We start from the raw sequence: 20,951 nt of genomic DNA, 5'->3' as shown, positions 1-20,951 counted from the left end.
TGCACTCTCCGACAGATAACAGCAAACGCAATAACCGACCCATGCCTAATATTATGTTTACACCTTTTTTTACTTTGCTCCTTGAGAAAGCCAATCACTGCTGTACACCAACCATGGAAATGTTACTGCTTCTTATCGATGAAGCATTTTACTTAGAAATCCCAAAGCCCCAAACTCCCCAAACACAGGAACATGACCTAAATCTGAACGGAGTTGTGTTGTTTTTGTCCCATTTTCAACTTCTCACCTAGTCAAAGCACCAATAGTGTGCAGCATTGTGAGATGGTGCAGTGGCTGTACATGTTCAGCTCTACTGTACCTCTTTAATAGTGTGTTGTTTTTTTTTGTGCAGACGTGAAAGCACAAACTGTGCGTGACAGATAGCCTCTGATGGTTTCTTTAAGGACAAACCGTGTCACCACCTTAATAATCAGGACTGAGTGTTACTCCATCATCCCAGCACGCCTCACATGGACTTGATTTTATCTCCTCATCAAAGATGTACAGCGGAGGAGATGATATCAATGATCGAATCACTTTCAGGCGCTTACACGGCAATGTCAACTCGTCACCTGAATACAAAAGCATCTCCCCCGCCTCTTTACAGAAGCTTGCTGCCAAGTCCCCCCTCACCTTCCCTCCCTCCTCCAGGGAGGTTATGCATTTCAGCGCTCGGAGGAAAGCACTACATGGGCCTGGCTCGGGGTGGCACAGCATTAAATGTATTAAGCTGCCCCCCCCCTCCTCTTGGCTGGGGTTAGCAGATCTACATTCATCACAACAAAGCCCTGAAGGAGAGGCCAGCGGGAGCGGCTTCTTCTTCATCTCTGAGAGAAAAACCAAAAAATATGACGAGAGACAAAAAAAAAATATATAATAATTATAATGTTTCAAGACCTGCTGATGTTTTATTTTTCTTAGTGTGAACCAAAGATGCTACCTCACTCAAGTTCCATACGTGATTTCTATCACTTTTGATGATACCAAAGATAACCAAAGATTTTTTCTAATTGCACGGCCTCTGTGAATGGTGTTCAAAGAAGTGTGATGTATGTGTCCTGTCCCCTTTTTTATTCCCCCCCACCCCACCCCCCACTGTCTTTGCTCCTGTCCTTCTCCCTGTTCCAGACCCTCCAACCTGCAATCAGCCCATGCATCCTCTTTTTATGCGTGCTCCTGCTTATTTTGTGCTCTGATTACAGCTCCGTAGATAGCCCTGCTGATGCAGGTAAAGGCAGACGTGCTGATCCAGCCGTAGATGCACACGACCGTCCGTGCCAGTGCCTGCAGGGTGGACTTGTAGTAATGTTAGAGCAGAAATGCATTTATATGCCTACTGCTTTTTTATTTGACAAAAAAAGCCAGTTAAAACGTGAAAGAAATGCATAAAGTTAAATTTGTAGCTTGAGTTATTGATTATTTCTTAAATAGTGTGTGGGTTTAAACTTCAGTGCAGTGAAAAAGTATTTGCCCCTTCCTGGTTTCTTATGTTTTTATTATTATAATTTTTTTGGCATACTGAAAGGTTTCAGATCTCCAACTGATTTATAATCAAAGATAATCAAATATCAAAGAAAGATAACCAGAGTAAATACAAAATGCTTTATTTTAAAATTATTATTGTTGTGATTAAGGGGGAAAGCAATCTAAACCAGCCTGGGCCTACGTGGAAAACAATTGCTCCTTAAACCTAATAACTGGTTATCCTAAGGACTTAAATAGATTGTCTCTGGTTTACCTTTTATTTTAGCATACTGGCTTGTAATTTACTGGATGTCTGGAAATCTACACCAGCCAATAAGCTGGTGGCCCCTCCCTTGGCGACATTGTTGGCCATCAAGCATTTGTGATAACTGGTTTTGACTCTTTGGCATCGCTAGGGAGGAATATCGACCCCCTCTTTTTTCCAGACTTATTTTAAGACAGTCAAACTGGAGGGTTTTAGATTATGATATGCCTGTTTATGCCACTGCATCTCAATTGGACGTAAGTATGGACTTTGACTAGGCCACTTCAGAGATCCACTTCTCTCATCAGTTCACATTATATTTACCCAAAACTCACCAAGTGGTTTTAATCTGAAATGTGAGAGCTCCCTCTGAGCTCTTTTTTTTGCTCAACATGCCTTTTGGTCTCGATTCTTGATTGCATGCCAATTACAGCCAGTCTCTTTCTTATTGACGAATTATGAACCCTGGCTTTAGCTAAGACAAGTAAAGCCTGCAGTGCTTCAGATGTTGCTCTGCCTACTTCTTCGACCTCCTGGATGAGTCCTTAATGCGGTCGAGGAGTAATTTTAGTGGGCCAGCCACTCCTCCATGTTGTGGATAATGGCTCTCACTGTGGTTCACTGTGGTCCCAAACCATTAGAAATGGCTTTTTGACCCTTTCCAGACTAATAGATGTCAGTGATTTTGTTTGTTGTCGTTTCTTGGTTTTCTTCAGATTGGGGCAATATGTGTGGCTCTTTGGGATCTTATCGCCTCACTTCATGTTGAGCTCCTTCAACGCGACTCTCGATTCTTCCGACCTGGCAGTAGGCCAACCTGGCTTGAAGTTAGTGGAAATGAACCAAAATAGGTTATCGATCAATAACCTTTTCTCCTTAATAGATAAGAACATCATTTATAAACAGGATTTTTTTTTTATATTTACATGGTTTATATTCATTTTTACAGAAAAATATTTGATTATCTAAAACATTTAAACGTGACAAGCAGCAGCGAGGGGGCAAACAGTTTTTCCCAGCACTGTAGGCAGCAGTTTTTCTACCAGCCCTGCCTTTTTGTGTTGCATATATTGATCCAACAAATAAGTCAGACATCTCTACATGACAACAGGCTGACAGCCTGACATAGCCATGGGCAGAATCATTGATTCAACTATAGGCAGACATGTTCCTGAAAGTAGAAGCAGATATGTTGCAACCTTTCTAAAACAACAACTAAAACAGACAAAAAAAAACAAAAAAACTCCCAGGACGAGTGCCTTGCTTGAACCAAAGTGTTAAACCGCTGTTGACCTCTCACTTTTGACTCTGTGAATACCTCAGCCTGTAGAAGGGCCACAACTGAAGAGACAAGGATTTTTTTTTTTTATTTTTTGTTAATTTTACTTTTTGTTTTGTGAATAACACCGTGGTGCTTTTGCCAGCGCAACCATGCAATGAAAACATACCAAAGGCTTTTCTGTTGACCACTTCTACAGATCACACCAAAGGTCTTAGTTTCCCGTCTCGCCCGCCCTCTTCCTCGCCCCCTCCTCCGTCCCTCCTTCCCTCCTTCCTTCATTCCTTCCTTCCTTCTCTCTCTGCTGTGTGTAGGAAGGTCCAGCACTCTGGCCGTGCATGTCTTTTACCAGTGTCTCTGAATACCTCATAGTAATAATTCCTTTGAGTTCTGCATCGAGACGTCTTATCCGTGAGTAAGGTAGAACTCCACCTGTGTGCTATTTGATATTGTTACATCAAAAAAAAAACTGTATGATTATCTATTTTCGAGCTGTTATTTGTTGTTTATTTTAGTTGTTTTGTTTTTTTTTTTGGCAGAAGTGCTCTGTTTCAAGACACAGAGGACAAAGTTTCAGGGTTGATGCAAAACCTAAGGGATGGAAGGGGGAGAAGAGTATTTTTTATCAGACATTGGGGGGTTATGCCAATATTATGACGTAGACGATTACTTTTACAGGGTAAAACCAACTGCTGTGACGTTGTGCTCCTACTTTCTCTTCTACCTACCTGCTGTGTTGTGATTTTAATTTAATTGCATTCTGTATTGGGTTCTTTAATTTATGCGTTTGTAGAAGCTCTAGATTTGTACATAGTAGGGTTTTGTTGGGAGGGGGAAAAAATGACACAGAAAAGACATTTTTATGTGTTATGTTACAGCCTTATTTTCAATGTTTAGATCTACCAGAGGAGTAGTTTTTCTTGTTTATTTTTATTTTTTTTTAACTACATCCTAGTCGACATTTCAATGTGTGTTTTGAACACTGCCAGAAAATCCAGATGGTCCTTTTGCCAGCGCCGATAAAGTGAAATAGGGCCTACTTTGTTTGACGGCTGGCAGATTGAGCAGTGTGTATGCGTGTGGTTTTTTTTTAAGTTTCTATTGATTTATTTTATTTTTTTAAACAGTTACTTTATGGGTAATACTGCACATCCAAAGATTTTTTAAAAGAAACCAAAAATTGGAGATAAAATATGTATGATGGAAAGAAAAAAGAAACAAAGCACTGGCATTTGTGAGGTAGATTTTGTTGAGTTGATCTCTGCCATTCGCACGGGTATAGAATGTAGAAGGCGTAGGGCTATGTAGGCAAGCTTACTCTACCGTGTGGGGAATCTCCTGTTAACCGTACAATCCTAAAGCATCTTGAAGCCAGGGCTGCAAGCCCCGCTCACTTTGCTGTCTCGTGCACGGGGTGAGGTGGAGCGCGGGCTGGGGCAGCCGGTCTGCCGGGGGCCGTGCCACGGAGCTGGGTCTGTTTTTCATTTGCCGTGGCTCGCCGCCTCGCTCCACCGAGTATCTGTTCTTTTTGGTACGTACTCGTGTATTGACTATGAGCAAAGTCTAATAAAACTGCAAAGAACTTGACCAAAGGGATTTCTGTGTGAGTGTGTGTGTGAAGGCTGAAACTTGGCCTGACAGGGCGACTGAGATTTCAGGCACTGCAGAGGTGTGAAAGTCTGAGGTGTGTGCTTGGAGTCATGCATCCCTGGTGGTGGTGTTGGTTTTTTTTTTTTTTTTTTTTATTTTTTTAATCTATCTTGTGTGTGTGTGTGTGTGTGTGTGTGTACGCTGCATATAGTCAGGCTGTTTCTGAAGCGCTTGCATGTATTGGGGCTGACTGCTGCAGCTCAGAGCAGTGGATCCACTCTCAGTTCACACTCAGACAGTACAGAATCTAAAAGCACCGAATGTCAGAAGAGGGGAGGGACATCAGGATGTGCTGCTGGCGTTACACCACAGGATGGCAAATGTTGTATCAGCCAATTGCAAACGGTCAGGGTTTTACCCCCAAACAAAGGAGCGTATTTATATGGAAACCGTTTGATGCAATGTGGACCTATTTTTACTTACTTTATGTCTTATTTATTCCGTCCCAAAGGAGTTCCCATATGATGGGTAGCTTGACTACAAGTCTCACAACAATACTGCAGCGCCTAAGACAATCATCTGGATCTCTTTACGCTGGGGAACTAGTTTCTCACCCGCAGAGGGGTGTCCTCCAGCTATTCATACACAAAGATGCTTGAAGGGGGTTTTGATAAACAAGCATATTTGTTCTTGCATCCACGTAGGGTCAGATTACAATCACGGTTCATTTCTGCACTTGCATTTCAAAGTGAAATCCCATCGATCTGCTTGATCCTGTTCTCGTTTCGGCCCCCCTCGCCCCACCCTGCCCTGCCCCTCGACACACAGCGGTTTCTTTCGTTTTTTTTCCGTCTCTGAATGCGAGTGTGAGTGTGCTCGTGTGCCAGGGAGGCAACACTGTCGGTGTTACTCTCAGATGTATAACTCCACCATGTCTCATGACTTGATTTGTCATCGCCGTTCCCCCCCTCCCCCTCCCCCCTCGAGCTTCGCTACTGCTTTCTCAGTGCCGTGCAATATCATCTGTTGTGATTGCTAAAGCAAAAATGATTTTGAAGAAAAAGAAAAAAAAGAGAAAAACGACGAAAGAAAATTGAGAAGCAAGTGATGATGTCATCCAGCTTTTTTCAGTGTTCAAATGTTTCAACATTTCTGTAGCCACAAAAGGTAGAAAATAAACTGTTGGTATTTCCAACGTCTGACGCTTCGGTTCTTTTATTGCTTCTTGTTTCTTATTTGATTCTAGGAGTGAGTGTGTCTTGTCCTTTTTTTTTCTCCGCTCGGACGGATAGATTGAATCAACAAACCTTCAAATCAGATAAGAAAGAGCAGAAGATAAGGCATGCAAGTATATGAGCCTGTCTTGGATGGAAATCTGATAACTTTTTTTCATACAGAGCCTTGCAAAGGCTTACATAACCCTTGGACTTTTTCTCGTTTCGTCACGTGAAGTGGAAGGAAAATGATGCATGGCTTTCAAAACCAAGACATGGATGCAAGACTGACAGCCTGGGCAAAGAGAGCAGTAATCAGAGAAGCAGTCAAGAGACCCAGGGTGACTCAGGGTGAGTCGCAGAGATCCGCAGCTAAGGGGCTCCACACATCAAGCCTTTAGCAGATGAGCTTCAAAAGGAACGCCATTGTTGGACAGAAACAGTGTCCAAGTGAAGAAGGAACGAATCAAACACAGGTCAGAGCTGGGAGAGAACCTCTTAGAGTCTGTAAAAGACTTGAATACATGGTAGATACATAGTGGTTTTAGAGGTTCACCATCCAGAAGGACGCCGACCCCGAACACACAACCAGAGATGCAACTGAATGATGCAAATCAAAGCAGTGTAGGATGCCCCAGCCCAATTCAGGCCTAAAGTCCATTTAGAATCTGTGGCAAAAACTGATGTTCACAGATGCTCTCCAGTCAATCTGACTGAGCCTGAGCTGTTTGGTCAAGATGAATGGCACAGAAATGTCCGTCTCTAGATGTTTTCAGCTGGTAGAGACACCCCCCAAAGACTGTGAACAGCTGGGTTTGCAGCTTAAGGTAGATTTTTGTTTGTAAAAACAAAACAGACGAACAGAAAAACGTAATATGAAAAGCATGTATGATTTTCTTCTACTTCACAAATATGTCCCATAAAATCCCATTAAAACACAATAGAGTTTGTAGTATTAGTGTCATGAAAATTGTGAGAATTTTAACGGGGTATGAATAGTTTTGCAAGGCACAAGCAACGCTCTTGGCGTGAGAATGCTGATCCATCCATCCATTAGTTTGTTATTGACCCCTCGCTTTAAAGAGGCCTTAATATCCAACAATATAAAGAACCGTGTCCTCAACCAGATACAACCAGTGCATGTTTCTGCAAATAGTTCATGGAAGAGCTTGAAGATGCACCCCCCCCCCCCCCCTTTACACATTGCTGAGTTGTTAAATACAGTAACCAAAGTGCAATGAAAGCACCCACCCGCCTATAAAATATGGAAAGCATCTGGGCCTCTGGAACCACTCATTAATTACCTTAGAATAGTTAATGTTCCGGTAAATGGCGATCCCGGTGTGAGTGCCAATATGCAGATGGAACACCTCGTGAATCCAAAATCCATCAAAAAAAGTTTGGATCAGCTATTTAGCCTTGCCGTTTAGTTGATATTTGTTGTTTCCGCCATGGGAGTGTTCTACATTTAGAAGTATAGACAAACATTTTTACCTGATTCATAGGTTGTATGACTAAATATGACCTTGGGAAACTGATTGAAGCTGAGCTTTGTCGAGCTATACAAAAGAGTCAGCAGAAAAATATTTTAATCTTTTTTCCTCCAAGAAACATCTTTATTTCAGTGCCTGTAGCTCAGATAGCTCAATGAAAATCTGCTCAGTTAGAGGCTTTTGACGTTTCAATGCTTCTGTCCTGTCACTAGATGGCGCCGCTACATCTAGTTTCCCAACCAAAAGCCTTTCGTGGTATTCAGGAACAACTGAACGTTTATCCTCCCACAATGCATTCAAAGGAGCCAAATGAATCAGCTAAATGGATGTGTGGGTCATTTACACTGGATAAGCAATTATTCAGTCATTAAATGTACTCAAACTATATTTGTGAAATCAGAAATTAGTCAGGACCGTTTCTGAGTAGCTGCGTCACCTTTCATGTTTAACAGATAGAAATGCATGCTTCCAAAGGTCTCTTTGCATGACAAAAGGTTTTGAGGCGCAACCTGGGACACTTTGCATTCTTTTGATCTATCTCCCATCCCCGGAGATTTTTTTATTATTATTGTTTCAAGACATAACGCTGTTCGTGTTTTAACACCTAATTCCACAAGAAAACGGGACATTTTAAAGAGTTCATTTTCAGACACAATCTGTATTATGCTATGCCTTGCAAAAGCATCCGCACCCCTTGAACATTATTGACATGCTGTCACATTGTAACCACAGACCTTACTGCATTCTATTGGGACCCTACGTGCTAAACCAAGACAAATCTCTGCATTACTTTGAAGCGGACGGAAAGGAATACAGAGTTTTCCTTTTTATGGAAACCTGAACATTGTGTTTTCTATTTGCATCCAGCTGCCCTAAGTTAATACTTGGTGCAGCTACCTTTCACTGTAATCATAGCAGCGGGTATTTCGGGGTCATGCCTCTGCCAGCCTTGCACAAAGCAACTGAAACGGTTGCCTATTCTTGGGAAAATAGCTCGAGCTCTGTCAGACTGGATTGACAGCATTTGTTAGGTGTAATTTTCCAGTCTCGCCACAGATTCTCTATTGGATTTAGGGCCGGGCTTTAAACACGATTATCATTTAAAACCATTCCGTCGAAGCTCAGATTGCATGTCGAGTGTTAGGGTTGGTGAAGATCCTCAGTCATCCAGGTCATGGTCATTCCAAAAAAAAGGTAAAAAACAAAGCAACTGGACTTGTTTTCCGTAGACATCCCATATGTTGCTGGAGTCTCTGAAAAACTCAAGAGGATTTTCTCCAATCACAAAATCCCAGTACATTTCAAACCAAACAGGACCCTCAGACAGAGGCTGGTGCATCCCAAGGACAAAACCCCCAAACCTAAGATGAGCAGAGTGATGTATGCAGTTCAGTGCAGTGAGGAATGTTCTGATCTTTATATTGGAGAAACCAAACAACCTCTCCACAGACGCATGGCTCAACACAGGAGAGCTACCTCCTCAGGTCAAGAGTCTGCTGTCCACCGACACCTTAAGGACAAAAATGTTCACATTTTGGACAAAGAAGACAGACGGTTTGAAAGGGGCGTGAAGGAAGCCATCTACATTAAGAGAGAAAAAACAACTTTGAACAGAGGAGGAGGCCTTAGGTTTCAACTCTCAAAAACTTACAACACAGCTATAGGATTAATTCCGACCAACCATCACTTTAACTCTCACCCTCATTCGGGTGATCAAAACATTGTTCCTTTAAGCCAAGCCAATAACGACCCTGATGACTCCTCGTTACAGAGGAGTGGACTAGTTTCGGTCCAATCTGCTGCCTTAATGGCTTTAATGACCGCCCATTACTAAGGGGTGGACCCATAGACATAATATAAGAGTAGACGCGTCATTGGGCGGGTTCTGCCTATGCTGCGATGCGTCAGAGCGTCCGCCATCTTAAATGTGGCAAATCTGCAGTTACTCAGTCACTTAAACAGTATCAGAGGGACTTTAATCTCTGAATATACTTTGTATTTGTAGTATTTTTTTTTTTTGTAATATTACAAGTTTATTTTCGCATCCCTTTAGCTTCATTCTCCTGAATTTATTCTCCTAAAGAATAAAAATATTTAAAATAATCTAACCTGGCCCTATTACTCCAGGAGTGAAATAATTCTGCAAACTGTTTATTCTGGAAATGCTCCCCCTTAATTCTCATAATATGATGTTTTTATCATAACATTATCACTTTTGTGTTTGTTTGTTTATTTTTACTTTATTGACCTAGGACTTTCTTTCTCATATTATTAATTTTACCTCTTTAATACTCACCCAAAAAGTCTGTTCCTAAAGGTTCACATGTGACACGGTTTTATGAAATAATGAAGACAACAATGTTTAGATTTAACAAATCGATCCTCATAACTTATACACACACAAATATATATATATATATATATATATATATATATATATATATATATATATGTGTGTGTGTGTGTGTGTGTGTGTGTGTGTGTGTATTTATTGCAGCACAGGAATGAGGCATCTTCTCTGATCCACATTCACAATAACAGAACTCAACTTTTTTCTGCCACATACAATATGGCGGTGACGTTGACGTGCGAACCTGCGCCCTATGACGCGTCTACGTATATATGTCTGTGGGTGGACCTGTTTCGGTTGAATTTGCATGTTATCTAAGCCATTACAAGGCCTTTGTTTGCCAATTGTATAAAGCTTGTTACTCATCCTTACTCCAGACTTTTTGAATTGAGAAAGCTTCCTGGAGAGGAAGTGAAACGTCTTCAACTACGGAAAACAAGTCCAGTTGCTTTGTTTTTTACCTTTTTTTTGGAAGGGTTAGGGTTGTTCTCTGACTGGAAGCTGAACCTCGACCCCACTCTTCTGAAGCGACTAACAAGTTTTCTTCAGCGTTGCCCTCGTGTTCTAAAAGAAAAAAAATACACTCAGCAATGGGAATCCTTGCCCATTGCTGCGCGAGGATTCCCACAGCGTTATCCTGCCGCCACCTTGTCAGGGACGATGTGTTCAGGATGACTTGCAATGTTGGCTTCTGGGACACCTTCTGGTCAGCTGAGACCTCTTGCCTCAAATGTTGTGAGCCTTTTTATTTTGATATTAGACAGTCTCCCAACTTTAGTGTAGGAACGGCTCGACAAACATACTGTCAGCGTCAAGTGATTTTAAAGTGTTACGCAATGGATTGGAACTGTGCTGTGTTTCAGCAGTCAGACAACATGTCTGCATCTACAGCTCAGCTGTGGTTGTTGTTTAGAGCCGGTAGGTACTGGGGATGAATAAACATTTGCTTAACCTGCTGCAATCGATGTCTAGTTTTACCCCTACACGTCTTTCTTTAACTTTGCCCTTTGGTCAGATAACAGTCCACGCTGAGCTGGTGCGTGTTTACATTGCTGTGGACTTTATGACCCACATTTCAGGGCCTGTTTCTTGCTGGAACAACAAACCACATGTAAGTCCATTCACAATTCAGTATGTGCAGACTTTTTTGCCTGACAAAAGTTAACCTTTATTACAAAAACATACAGCAGGCCACTTCGCTCAACTGCTTTAATCTGAGCAGCATATATTTAGAAAGTAGACACGCTTGTCCTCATAGTGTCCTTGGCATTTGTTCTGAGAGATTTAATCAACGAAGAGATTAAATCAAAGAGCTTCTCTTTTGTTTGTTTCCAGTTCTAGCAAAGCTGCTATATACCCTGCATGTTCAGTAAAAGCACGCCGGTGCAAGGCATCGTTTTTCACAGCAACTAAAAGGTGAAGTTGAGTTTTAAAATGGAAATGCACTAACTGTTTTTTTCCCCCCTATCCAGTATGGTTTTTATTTGTTTACATATTTATTTTGAGTGTTATTTGAGTGTTATTTCAAGAATTTAAGGACATAAATCTAGAAAAAAAAGAGAAAATGTTCTGCTGGTTCTTTGTCAGATGTAGCAGTTCTGAATCCAAAATAGAAGATGAAGAAACTACACAATTATAATCATTTGTGCATTAAGGCACATGTCCCTAAACTCTACCAGATTCTTAATTAACTGAAAAAGTACATGATTCATAAAGTGAAGAGGAGTGGACTTAGCACACAGCCCTGGGGCGCCCCGTGCTCAGTATCAGAGAGGATGATGTGCAGTTCCATATTCTCACCACTAGGGGCCGGTCAGTGTGGAACTCTGGTCCAGGAACACCGAGAGGTTGGTCAGTCCCAGGTTCAGTAACTTTGGTACCATTTTTTCCGGAATTATAGTGATGAAAGCTGAACTGAAATTGACAACAGAATGCTAACATAGGATTTAGGGTGTGTGATAAGTTTGTAATAGCATCCTGGGTTGATCTGCTCCCCCTGTAGGTGACCTTCTGGGATGGCACATATTTGAAGCGCCTCTCTAAACATGTCATGAATACTAGTGCCAGGGCAACAGGTGATCACTGTGGCGAGTAATGGCTATTCTTTTTATTTTGTGGGTAATGGAGCAACGATGAGGATTTCAGAAAGGGAGGGACTAATTGAGTATTTTCAGCAAAAACTGCCATTTGACAGTTGACTTAAATGTAAATCTGAAGCAAGTTGTGATCAAAGTAAAATGCAAAAAACGTTTATGCAAATACAACATAAAATACACATTAGTGGTGCTGATGTGGGTATTGGACACAGAGCTTAACTTGGATTGCGGCCCTCAAATCATTCTGACAAGGACCCTGTAAAATCTCTGATCGGCTCTGAAATGTACAGCCATCAAACGTGACAGGGTTACCATTTCACAGCTTGACCTGTCACCTAAGACGCATGCACTTGTTGAACACACCTAAGCTCATGAAGCAAGAACAAAATGTTCACGACGGGGAAAAAGATGAACCTTCACGTGAGCACGTGAACGCGCAATCGGACTGACCAATCAGATCGCAGAGAATAGCCCCTCTCTTTTATTACGAGTTTCACCCGTGGGACTGCGGCTGTCATTTGATGTCACCGACGTGTAAAACACAATTTCGTGGTGGGCGCTACACTCCTAAATCCGCTCCCATCAAACGCCGAGGATCTACCCCGGAGAAGTTTTGGTACCACCTCTAAAGTTGGCGGTTGCCATGGCTGCAAGTTCAGGCTGGGCCCCGGAGGGAAGTGACGAGCGGGGCTGTTGTTGGGACACGTGACTGGCGCTGCGCTGATCTGTTTTGACAAGCAGCAGGGAGGGAAGTGAGGCGGCGGAGGCAGACCGAAGCATCACGACTAGCAGGACTCGGTGTTCCTTTTAATCCGCGGCTCGCCTGAATTTGATCAGATAGTCGTCTCGCGCCGGAGTCTGGCGACCGAGCTCGCGCTGAGAGACCCAGAGCCGCGCTCGCGGCAGACGTTGCCGTCGTCACTGAAGCGTTCGGTCGGAGTCGGGGTTGGTTGGTTGGTTGGTTGTTTGTTGTTGTCGGTCGGCAAAAGTTTTTGAACGAAGACCACAAAGGGAGCCAGCGCAGGTGGCGTTTCCAGCACGACGCAAATGGCGAGGGGTCGACCGCGAAAGTGGACCAAATTCGTTATATAGCGGTTTGTCCTTGTTTTTGGACGACAATGATAGGCTAAATATTGTATTGCCGTAGCTCCCCCCTCCCTCCCTCCCTGCCGGATGGAAGAAGAGACCATACAGAGGCCGTTCGCTGCTGGGCTGAGCTACGCTAAAGGAGCCGAGATGTTTGGACGGTAAACAGTGTCGAGAAGGTTGGTCGGTCGAGTTCGCCGTGCTGCTAGCAGCACTGCTGAGTTAGCAAGCCTCCGTAGCGACGGTATCAACACGAGCCGGGGGAAGGAGAGGAGAGGAGAGGAGAGGGGGGGGGGAGACTGCGAAATGAATCCCGACCCAACTATGAGCCAGGCGGCGGGATCGGAGACGAGCTGAGAGAGGAGCCAGCTTGCTAGTTAGATTACTAGTTAACAGATTGGCCCCCTCGCTAGCAAGCAGCTTGACAACCTGTCCGACCCAACGCTCCGAGTATCAGCTGTCTTTGTGCGAGTTGGGACAATACAGCGCGACGCGATGGAGGCGTACAGGAGCATGCTAACAAAGCAGGGCTTTGTTGTTGGATAGGGGGGGGGCAGTCGGCGCTGACACGCAGGCTTTCCAGCTGATACCGACGCTTAGCTAATACAGCAGGTCAGAGGAGGAGGAGGAGGGGGTATTTTTCTTTTTCTTTTAAGGGGGTGGGGGGCGATTCAAGCGTCCACCGTGGTGTTACTGTCAAAGCTGCGTGTGACACAGAGAAGAAGACCCTGAAGTCAAGCAGATGACACTGGACAACATGAAGCCCGAGCGAGGTATGTGTACACACACACACACACACACACACACACACACACATACATACATACCCCCCCCCCCCCCCCCCAAAAGAGAGAGGACACGAATCAGGCCGGAGACTTACGTAACAGCTGGTCAGGCTGGTTACATGAATTAACAAAGCCTGACCTGTTGTGCTAGTCTGCTGTGACTCCAGTGTCAGCTGTTTCCCTGTTTTCCTTCTCCCTCCATGCCCAGCCTTCTCTCTGCCCCCTCATGACACCGGACCCCCCCACCCCACCCACCCATCCAGCAGCCCCCCTGGTCTACAGTGTGCCTGCACGGGGGCTGCTGCAACACGTTCTCCATACCCACCCTCTGGTTGGAAAGAAGGCTCCTGCCATATGCTCCGCAGCCTGTTCAAAGCCTGGCTGTGTCTGTACCGCGGCTCGGGCAGGAGCGACAGCCTTGTTTGTCTCGGTGTAATTGCACTAATTACGCCGGAGCCTGAATATGCAACGGGATCTCCTGGTGCCGCGGTCTCTGCTCTGACACAAACACCAAACGGCGAGGGGAGCAGTGCGAAACCGGAGCTGCGCGGTCAGGATCAGATTAACCGCGGTCAATCAGCAATCGACTGCGAGTTTGCATGTGTTATGAAACTGCTGACTGGCCTCTGAGCTCTGTCTTCGCTGATAACGAGACACGCAGTAATCATGTGGCCCCGGGTGGGCTCCAGATTCTAACCCAGCTTGATGTAAGGGCCTGTTTTTCTTTCTAGGGAAACACTGACCCAGGCAGGCTGTGGGATCTGACCGGACAGAGCTGAGGGCACAGAGAGAGAGACGTGGTACAGTTTATTCGTAGCCTGATGATGCAGCAGATCTGGCAACATCAAAAATCAAAAGCGACCGTGATATGAGTTAGCAGATCGTTGGGGATATCCTGCCCGAGTGAGAGGATTTGACAACTGTTGAGCTGAGGCTGGCGATGCGCTGGCTGATCGTTAGTAGACCAGGATCCTCCGATTTTCAGCTTGTTTAGGAACTACGTGAAGCTAGTCTTTTGTCCTATACGAACACGCTGCAAAAACGGATCTAAGAATAAGTAAAATGCTCTTAAAGTTAGTGTATTTGTCCTTGATCTGAGCAGGTAAATAAGATTATCTGCCAATGGGATGAGTATTTTGACCCCTATAATGAGATAATTAGACATCCTGCACTCTAAATAAGATGATGAAGATGAGTTGTTCCTATTTTAAGTGCAAAATTTTATTTACCTGCTCAAATCAAGGACAGATATGCTCATTTTAAGAACATTTTACTTATTTTTAGTTCCGTTTTTGCAGTGCACCAGTATAGGGTTACCAAGTCACGCTGACATGGTGATGGTGTTCCGTCTTGAAGTTGTAACTGCAGAAAAAACAAAACAGAAAGAAACACTTGCAGGAAGCTATTTTCAGTTCCTGTGAGGTGTTTAAAATAAAATCAGAGGAAGCACTGACATGTAAAAGAAACTAACGACAAACCAAAAGAGCGTTGGAGACGTGCCAGCTGTTCACTCAGGCTGCCGGCGGCGATTGGCCGTTTCGTGGCTCTGCTCGTTTTCTGCGTGACTTTTTCGTGGTGGATAAAGAAGCCGCCTGGCACAGGATGTCAATCCCAGCCCACCGTAAGGATGTTATGTTTAATTAGCGACGGGTTGGGGGGGGGGGGGGGGAGGTAACCTGACAACAGCCAGCTGCATGTATCGCTCCGCCTAGCTCCACTCACATACATCTGGGACACGGCTCATTGAAAATGATTTCCCCAACCAAATTTTTGGTCTGGCCAATCAGGACGCAGGGCGGGTGTTTCATGGATGTGACGTAGTGGAGAAGCCACCGTGAGATTCCAACAACAATGGCGGCTCGCATCGAGGAAGCCAGCGTTAGCATTGATGCTGCTATTTCTTCCGTGTTGTCCAATCTATCTGATATTGTTTCATTAAAAGAACATCAGAGAACGGCTCTGAAGGCTTTTGTTGGTGGAAACCATGTTTTCGCCCTTCTCCCGACCGGATTTGGCAGGTTTTGTTTTCCGGGGCGCGTACGCGGACGCGCAACGCGGACGCGTACGCGCCCTGGAGCGGTTAGCGGTTAGCGCGAACCATATAAGGAGGCCTTTAGTCCTCAACGCGGTCGGCCCGGGATCGACTCCGACCCGCGGCGCTTTGCCGCCTGTCTTCCCCCTCTTCCTGTCAGCTCACTGTCAATAAAAGGTGTGCCACTACAGTGTTTCCCGCAGGAATTTGCTTATGCGAGGCGAACCGACTCGCGGGGGGGGGGTGGATGACTTTTTCTCCGCGGACCGGCTCGCGGAGCGGGAGCGGGGGGGGTTGGACGACACGTTTTCCGCGGCCGCCTCGCCAAGATAGCGCTGCGGGAAACCCTGCACTAGAGCCGCAAACACATAAAAAAAAAAAAAAAAAAGGTTTTTTTTTCCGGCGTCGGTCTCATCAGCGTCACGGGTTAGCTTCGGTGTGAGTGGCTGAAATAGCGCGTCGATAAAGATGACAGACAAGTGGCTTATCCAATCATATGCAAGGAGTTTTGATAAGGCCCAGCCTTCAGTAAAGGCAATTCCTATGGCAGTGTCCCAGATGTATGTGAGTGGAGCTAGGCGGAGCGAGACATACAGCTGGCTGTTGTCAGGTTAGGGGGGAGGTGACCTGAGCCAAATTGGGAGAGATAACAGGAAGGCTGAACAGAGTAGATGGGTTTATCCAGCCAGCTTTCACCCTGCCGTCACAGAACAGGCTGGCTTTGGACGCGATGGCAACCCCTCTGAGATCTGATTTCTTCAGGGAACACACGCAGGGAACCATGCTTACATTTAGTAATGTCAGCCTGAAGACCCTTTAAAATACCAGTTCAAAATCTTATTTTTTTTTTTTTTTCCTTTTGTTCGAAATGAGCAGATCTCATTTCTGAGACTCATCACCAGCCTTAGTGTCTCAGTCATCCTCCGTGGTTTACTAGCCGGCTGGCTCACTGCTTCACATCAGCAACCCGTGGTGTGACAGGGCGTTGCTTCGAACACACTGTACCATTGTGCTGGTGCCCATAAGCAGATTGCCTATAGCCCAGGTACTTTCTGTCGTGTTGCTCAAGCCTGCTCCCAGAGGAGGAGGGGGGGGGGGGGGTCTGAAGGTGGAGCTGGGCGCACAGAGTAGCCGGGTTAGAAGGTGCGGTGCTGGGACTGCTAAGCTGTGTTGCTGCTGAAAGCAGAGCGCTGGACAAGTCCAGACCTGTGAGCCCCCAGGATGTAAACGTGAGAAAGAGGCTGAACTCCTGATCAGCTGGGCGTGAGAAGTCATCAGGAGGATGTGGGCGGGCGACACGGTCATCAATAAAGCGCTCTGTTGACCTTCGGGATTTCAGTTCTCCTTTGACACACAGCGAGGGGGGAAGAAGAACGAACACTGGAAGCGACCGTACACATTACACGGTCCCGTTTTTGCTGATTTTTCTCTTTTGGTGTTGCTCTGGTGCAGGAAGATTAAACGCACGCTTTTTCTGTCAGTGACCTAAATAAACCAGCCCCGTAACGCTTCGGCATCCGATTTTTACCGTCGCCTCTGTGATCTCAGTAAAAAAAAACCACTTTCGAATAGCAGAACAAACCGAGGTCCAGGTGTTCAGTTCTCCTTTCACGTGACTTTTGCTACGTAAGCCAAATTATTTATGGGAACAATTTAAAAAGCAGTGTTTATGTGGACAATGACAGCTCCTGCTAACAAGAAGGCGTGTAGAGGTGTTCTCCTTCACGTCTACGTAGCATCCATCGCTTTAGAGCATCTGCAGAATCGTTCTTTTGTTGTAAAGGGAGTAAAAACGGCCCTTATGTTCTGCTCAGGGGCCTAACCAGAGTCATCTGATCCCCTTGTTTTTCTTTGGGTTTAGTTATGAGTCAGGACTGTGTGTGTGTGTGTGTGTGTGTGTGTGTGTGTGTGTGTGTGTGTGTGTGTGTGTGTGTGGAGAAAGGGAGTCTGGCACAGAGGAAGTGTGCAACAGATTGCTGTTGGCCTTAATAAGCGGCGTACAATTGAACCGTGCGGATCAACGGACAGCTTTTAAAGGTCTGAAAAAAATACAGCGGTGGGAAAAAAAAAAATTCTGGGCCCGTTTTACACGGGTTGAAGAAAACATGCCTTGTTGTGTTTTGTTTTGAACCTCTTTTTTTATTTCTTTTTTTCTCCTGTAGCTAAAGCGAGGCTAAATCTGGCTTTACTTCCATCCGCAAAGAGATATTTTTGTGTGCCGTCTCCACATGATTCAAAACCGCTTGGGAGCGGTTCACAGCATAAAACGCGGCGCTTGAGCTTAGCTGCGGTCCTTCAGCCGCAATAATATCAGGTGCTGTGAAATGCTCCAGGAACAGCTGATGATCGGTTGTGCGCTTCGTCGTCTCTTTTTTTTGTTTGTTTTTTTATCGTGTCATGCTTGAAACGTGTACGCTGGGGCGAGCTCATCACAAGTCGCCGTGGAGAGGCTGGGTCAGGTTCTGATTCTGCTCATTTGCTGAGCAGTGCTTCCTGTTGTGGAGTCCTCGCTGGTAGCCGAGCGTCGGCTGTGCAGTATTGGCCCATACCGATACCATCTGTTTGAAATTGATGTGTGTGTGTATATATGAAGAACTGCATATTACTTAGGATAGTAAAACTTTTTATTGCCTACCTGGAATGGGTGACAATAGTTGAATAAACTTTTGGCTCTCAAAGGCCAAAAAAGTGCAAAATTCATGAAATTATAACATGTATAATAGTAGTGCAACAGTAAGAGAGTAAAATCACATTAATAATTGAATAATCTCTTTTAAACCCTGAGTTTTGGCTCGCAAATTGCATAATATTACAACCTTAATGAACTTCTATAACATGTATAATACTAGTCGGCAGAGAGAAGGCTGCATTCAAGTGACATAAAAAAACATCAAAATGGTATCGGTGCCTATTTGTTGGTACTCACCGATACCGATAGCACTATTTTAGTGCTGGATCGGGGCCCCGACCGATACTGGTATCGGTATCGGTGCAACAGTAAGCTTAGTTCTAAGCTTAGGATGTTGATCATCACACTTTTATCCCTAACCTGTATGCTATGTCCCCTGCTCTTAGTTCTGTTCTTTGTTCACGGAGCAGCCATATTTACCCTGACTTTGATTTAAATGATGTACACAGGGCTTCTGAAGGCAATAGTAGGGTCATCAGAGTTAAAGGGGTCGAGTGGAAACGCATCCCACGTTTTTTTAAACATACTTTTCCTTTCGCATCACAATCATGCATTACCGTTTTGTTTTTATATATAAAATCTCAATAAAAATCTACTCAATGTTTTTAGTAGGGGTGTCCAAACAATAATAAGTAAGAAAATTGCAAATCAGCCAAAGCGCTGCGTTCCTTTTTAAATCAAGGCTGAAAACCCGCCTGATTAGATTTGCTTTTGGACCATAGTAACGCGACCACTGACCAACTTAGTTGATGTTTTTTACCTCATACAAGTTAATGTTTGTTTCGATGTGTTTATGATGTTTTTATGTTTTCATGATGTAAAGCACCTTGACAAAAACCTGACTTAAAAAAAAAAAATTAAAAGTTGCTGATTTTCATCAAAATTTACATTAACTGACCCATTTCACATTTACAAAGTGAAAATCAAATACTCAAATATGTTGGGAAGGTAAATGAAATATTTTAACACAAAGGCATATTAATAAATATGAGGTTTCAATGAATTGGTACATTTAAAGTGTGTTGCTTTATATATTAGGCCATTTATATATTTCTGCTTTTATTTTGAAATCTGTCTGTTTCGGTCCTCCTACTAATCGGATTTGCTCTAATCAAGAAAATTCAAGTTAGGTTTGTCATACTGTAAACTAGTAAATTTTGAATATTTTTTGCTCTTAAGCAAAACATAATAAATGTCAGCGGTAATGAAAATGTTGCCAGGTTTGAAACGTGAGCGCGACAGCCGCAGCTTGCAGGCTGACGGAGTGCTGAAAGCTTTAAAGGGTAGCGCTGCTGTGGAAGGGGCTGTGCACCACGCAGCAGAGCAGCTTGCCGGCCCTTTTTTAGCCGCCGTCCACCTGTCCAGCCTCCTCCCATTGTGTTTGCCTCTCCTCGGCCACCACCTCCACAGGTGCTCCCCTGTCGCCGCTCGATTACCATCCATGCGTCACCATATGGACGTTGCACTGCACGCTGGCTAAGCTGGCTTTGCTCGCCATGCGTACACGAGGCCGCTGCGCAGCCAGAATCGGAGCGGCCTCTTGAGAAGCCAAAGCGGCGGCGGATCAGGTGTTCAGCTGGGAACCGCCATCCCTGCAAGTGATCTGCCTGAATCCACGCTGCGCTGATGGGGTTGACTTTAAGAAGCCTTTTCCAGCTGGCTGTAGTTTGGCACCCAGGCATCCTGGTCCGGTGAGGCTGGAGCTTCTTATTAAAGGTCACTAAAGTCGTCCCGTAGCTGCTGGTTACATGGAGCGCTGCGGCTATTTATTACAGCCTTATTACAGTTAGTGGTACAGAAATAGTTCAGTCCAGACTTGGTCCTGGACTGCTGGGTCATATTTCTCCTGCCAAAGGTGCACGGAGTGATGCAATAGCTTTTTACATCCTCCTCACCCCCGTGGCCCCTCCTGCCCAACCAGCAGCCAGCCCTGCAGGAACAGGAAGAGCCATCTGTGCATCGCGATTTTGTTTCATTTTTATTTATTTTTTTTAGTTTTGGTTCGTCGTCGTCCAGCCCCCGGCTTCTTTTGACCGCCGCCTGTTTTTATTTTGACTAGATAAGACAGAAATAAGGGTGACGTCGTGATCTTTTTTCTTAAACCTGCAAATGGAAAACGAGCCGCGCACCTGCACACAGGTCCTCCATCTCCGTGGAAAAAAATAAATAAAAAACAAATTCCAGGTATCATCTGTTCTCGATCCGTCCTCCCACTCGTACTTTTAATCCCTGATGTGACATAACAAGATTGCCGCTAAGCTGTAAATTCTGGAGGCCGAGTACAGTTTGATCTGAGAGCGCGCCGTGAAGAGGGGGAACGTCGGCGCTCGTGCTTTGAAGTGTTGGCTTGTTCTCCACATTTGCTGTGTTTTGTCTCTGGGTTAACTAGAGGACATCTTAGGTGTGTTTTTAGCCGTGTCACATACATGCATCATCAGCAAACATCTAAATATTCTCCACTGAACCTTCTAAGGAGGAAGTGTTGAGAATTTCCTCTTGTTTTCCAGTTTCCACCTCCTTCCCCTCCTCTCTGTGTCGCATCCCATGGGCCTCTTCTGCTGGTAGAGCCCGGCGCTTCACACCTCCACCACAGATAACATCTGTAGAT

General features: G+C 44.7%; 1 protein-coding gene across 2 annotated transcripts in view; it reads left to right on the top strand.

Moving 5' to 3' along the window:
• The first annotated feature begins 12,345 nt into the window (after positions 1-12,345).
• The window catches only part of fam214a (family with sequence similarity 214 member A), a 37,794-nt gene continuing 29,188 nt past the window's right edge, over positions 12,346-20,951 (top strand). The window contains exon 1 of one of the 2 annotated variants that reach the window (XM_021309665.2): positions 12,346-13,610. In XM_021309665.2, the coding sequence (XP_021165340.2) occupies positions 13,580-13,610 (31 nt within the window). In that variant the 5' untranslated portion in view covers positions 12,346-13,579. The remainder of the gene's footprint in view (positions 13,611-20,951) is intronic. The other variant, XM_012850914.3, reaches the window with a different exon arrangement.

The sequence above is a fragment of the Fundulus heteroclitus genome, chromosome 4 (genome assembly GCF_011125445.2).
Source record: "Fundulus heteroclitus isolate FHET01 chromosome 4, MU-UCD_Fhet_4.1, whole genome shotgun sequence".
In the NCBI taxonomy this organism is placed as follows: Eukaryota; Metazoa; Chordata; class Actinopteri; order Cyprinodontiformes; family Fundulidae; genus Fundulus; species Fundulus heteroclitus.
Note: the sequence above shows the minus strand (reverse complement) of the source record. Positions and strands in the feature narration are given on the sequence as shown.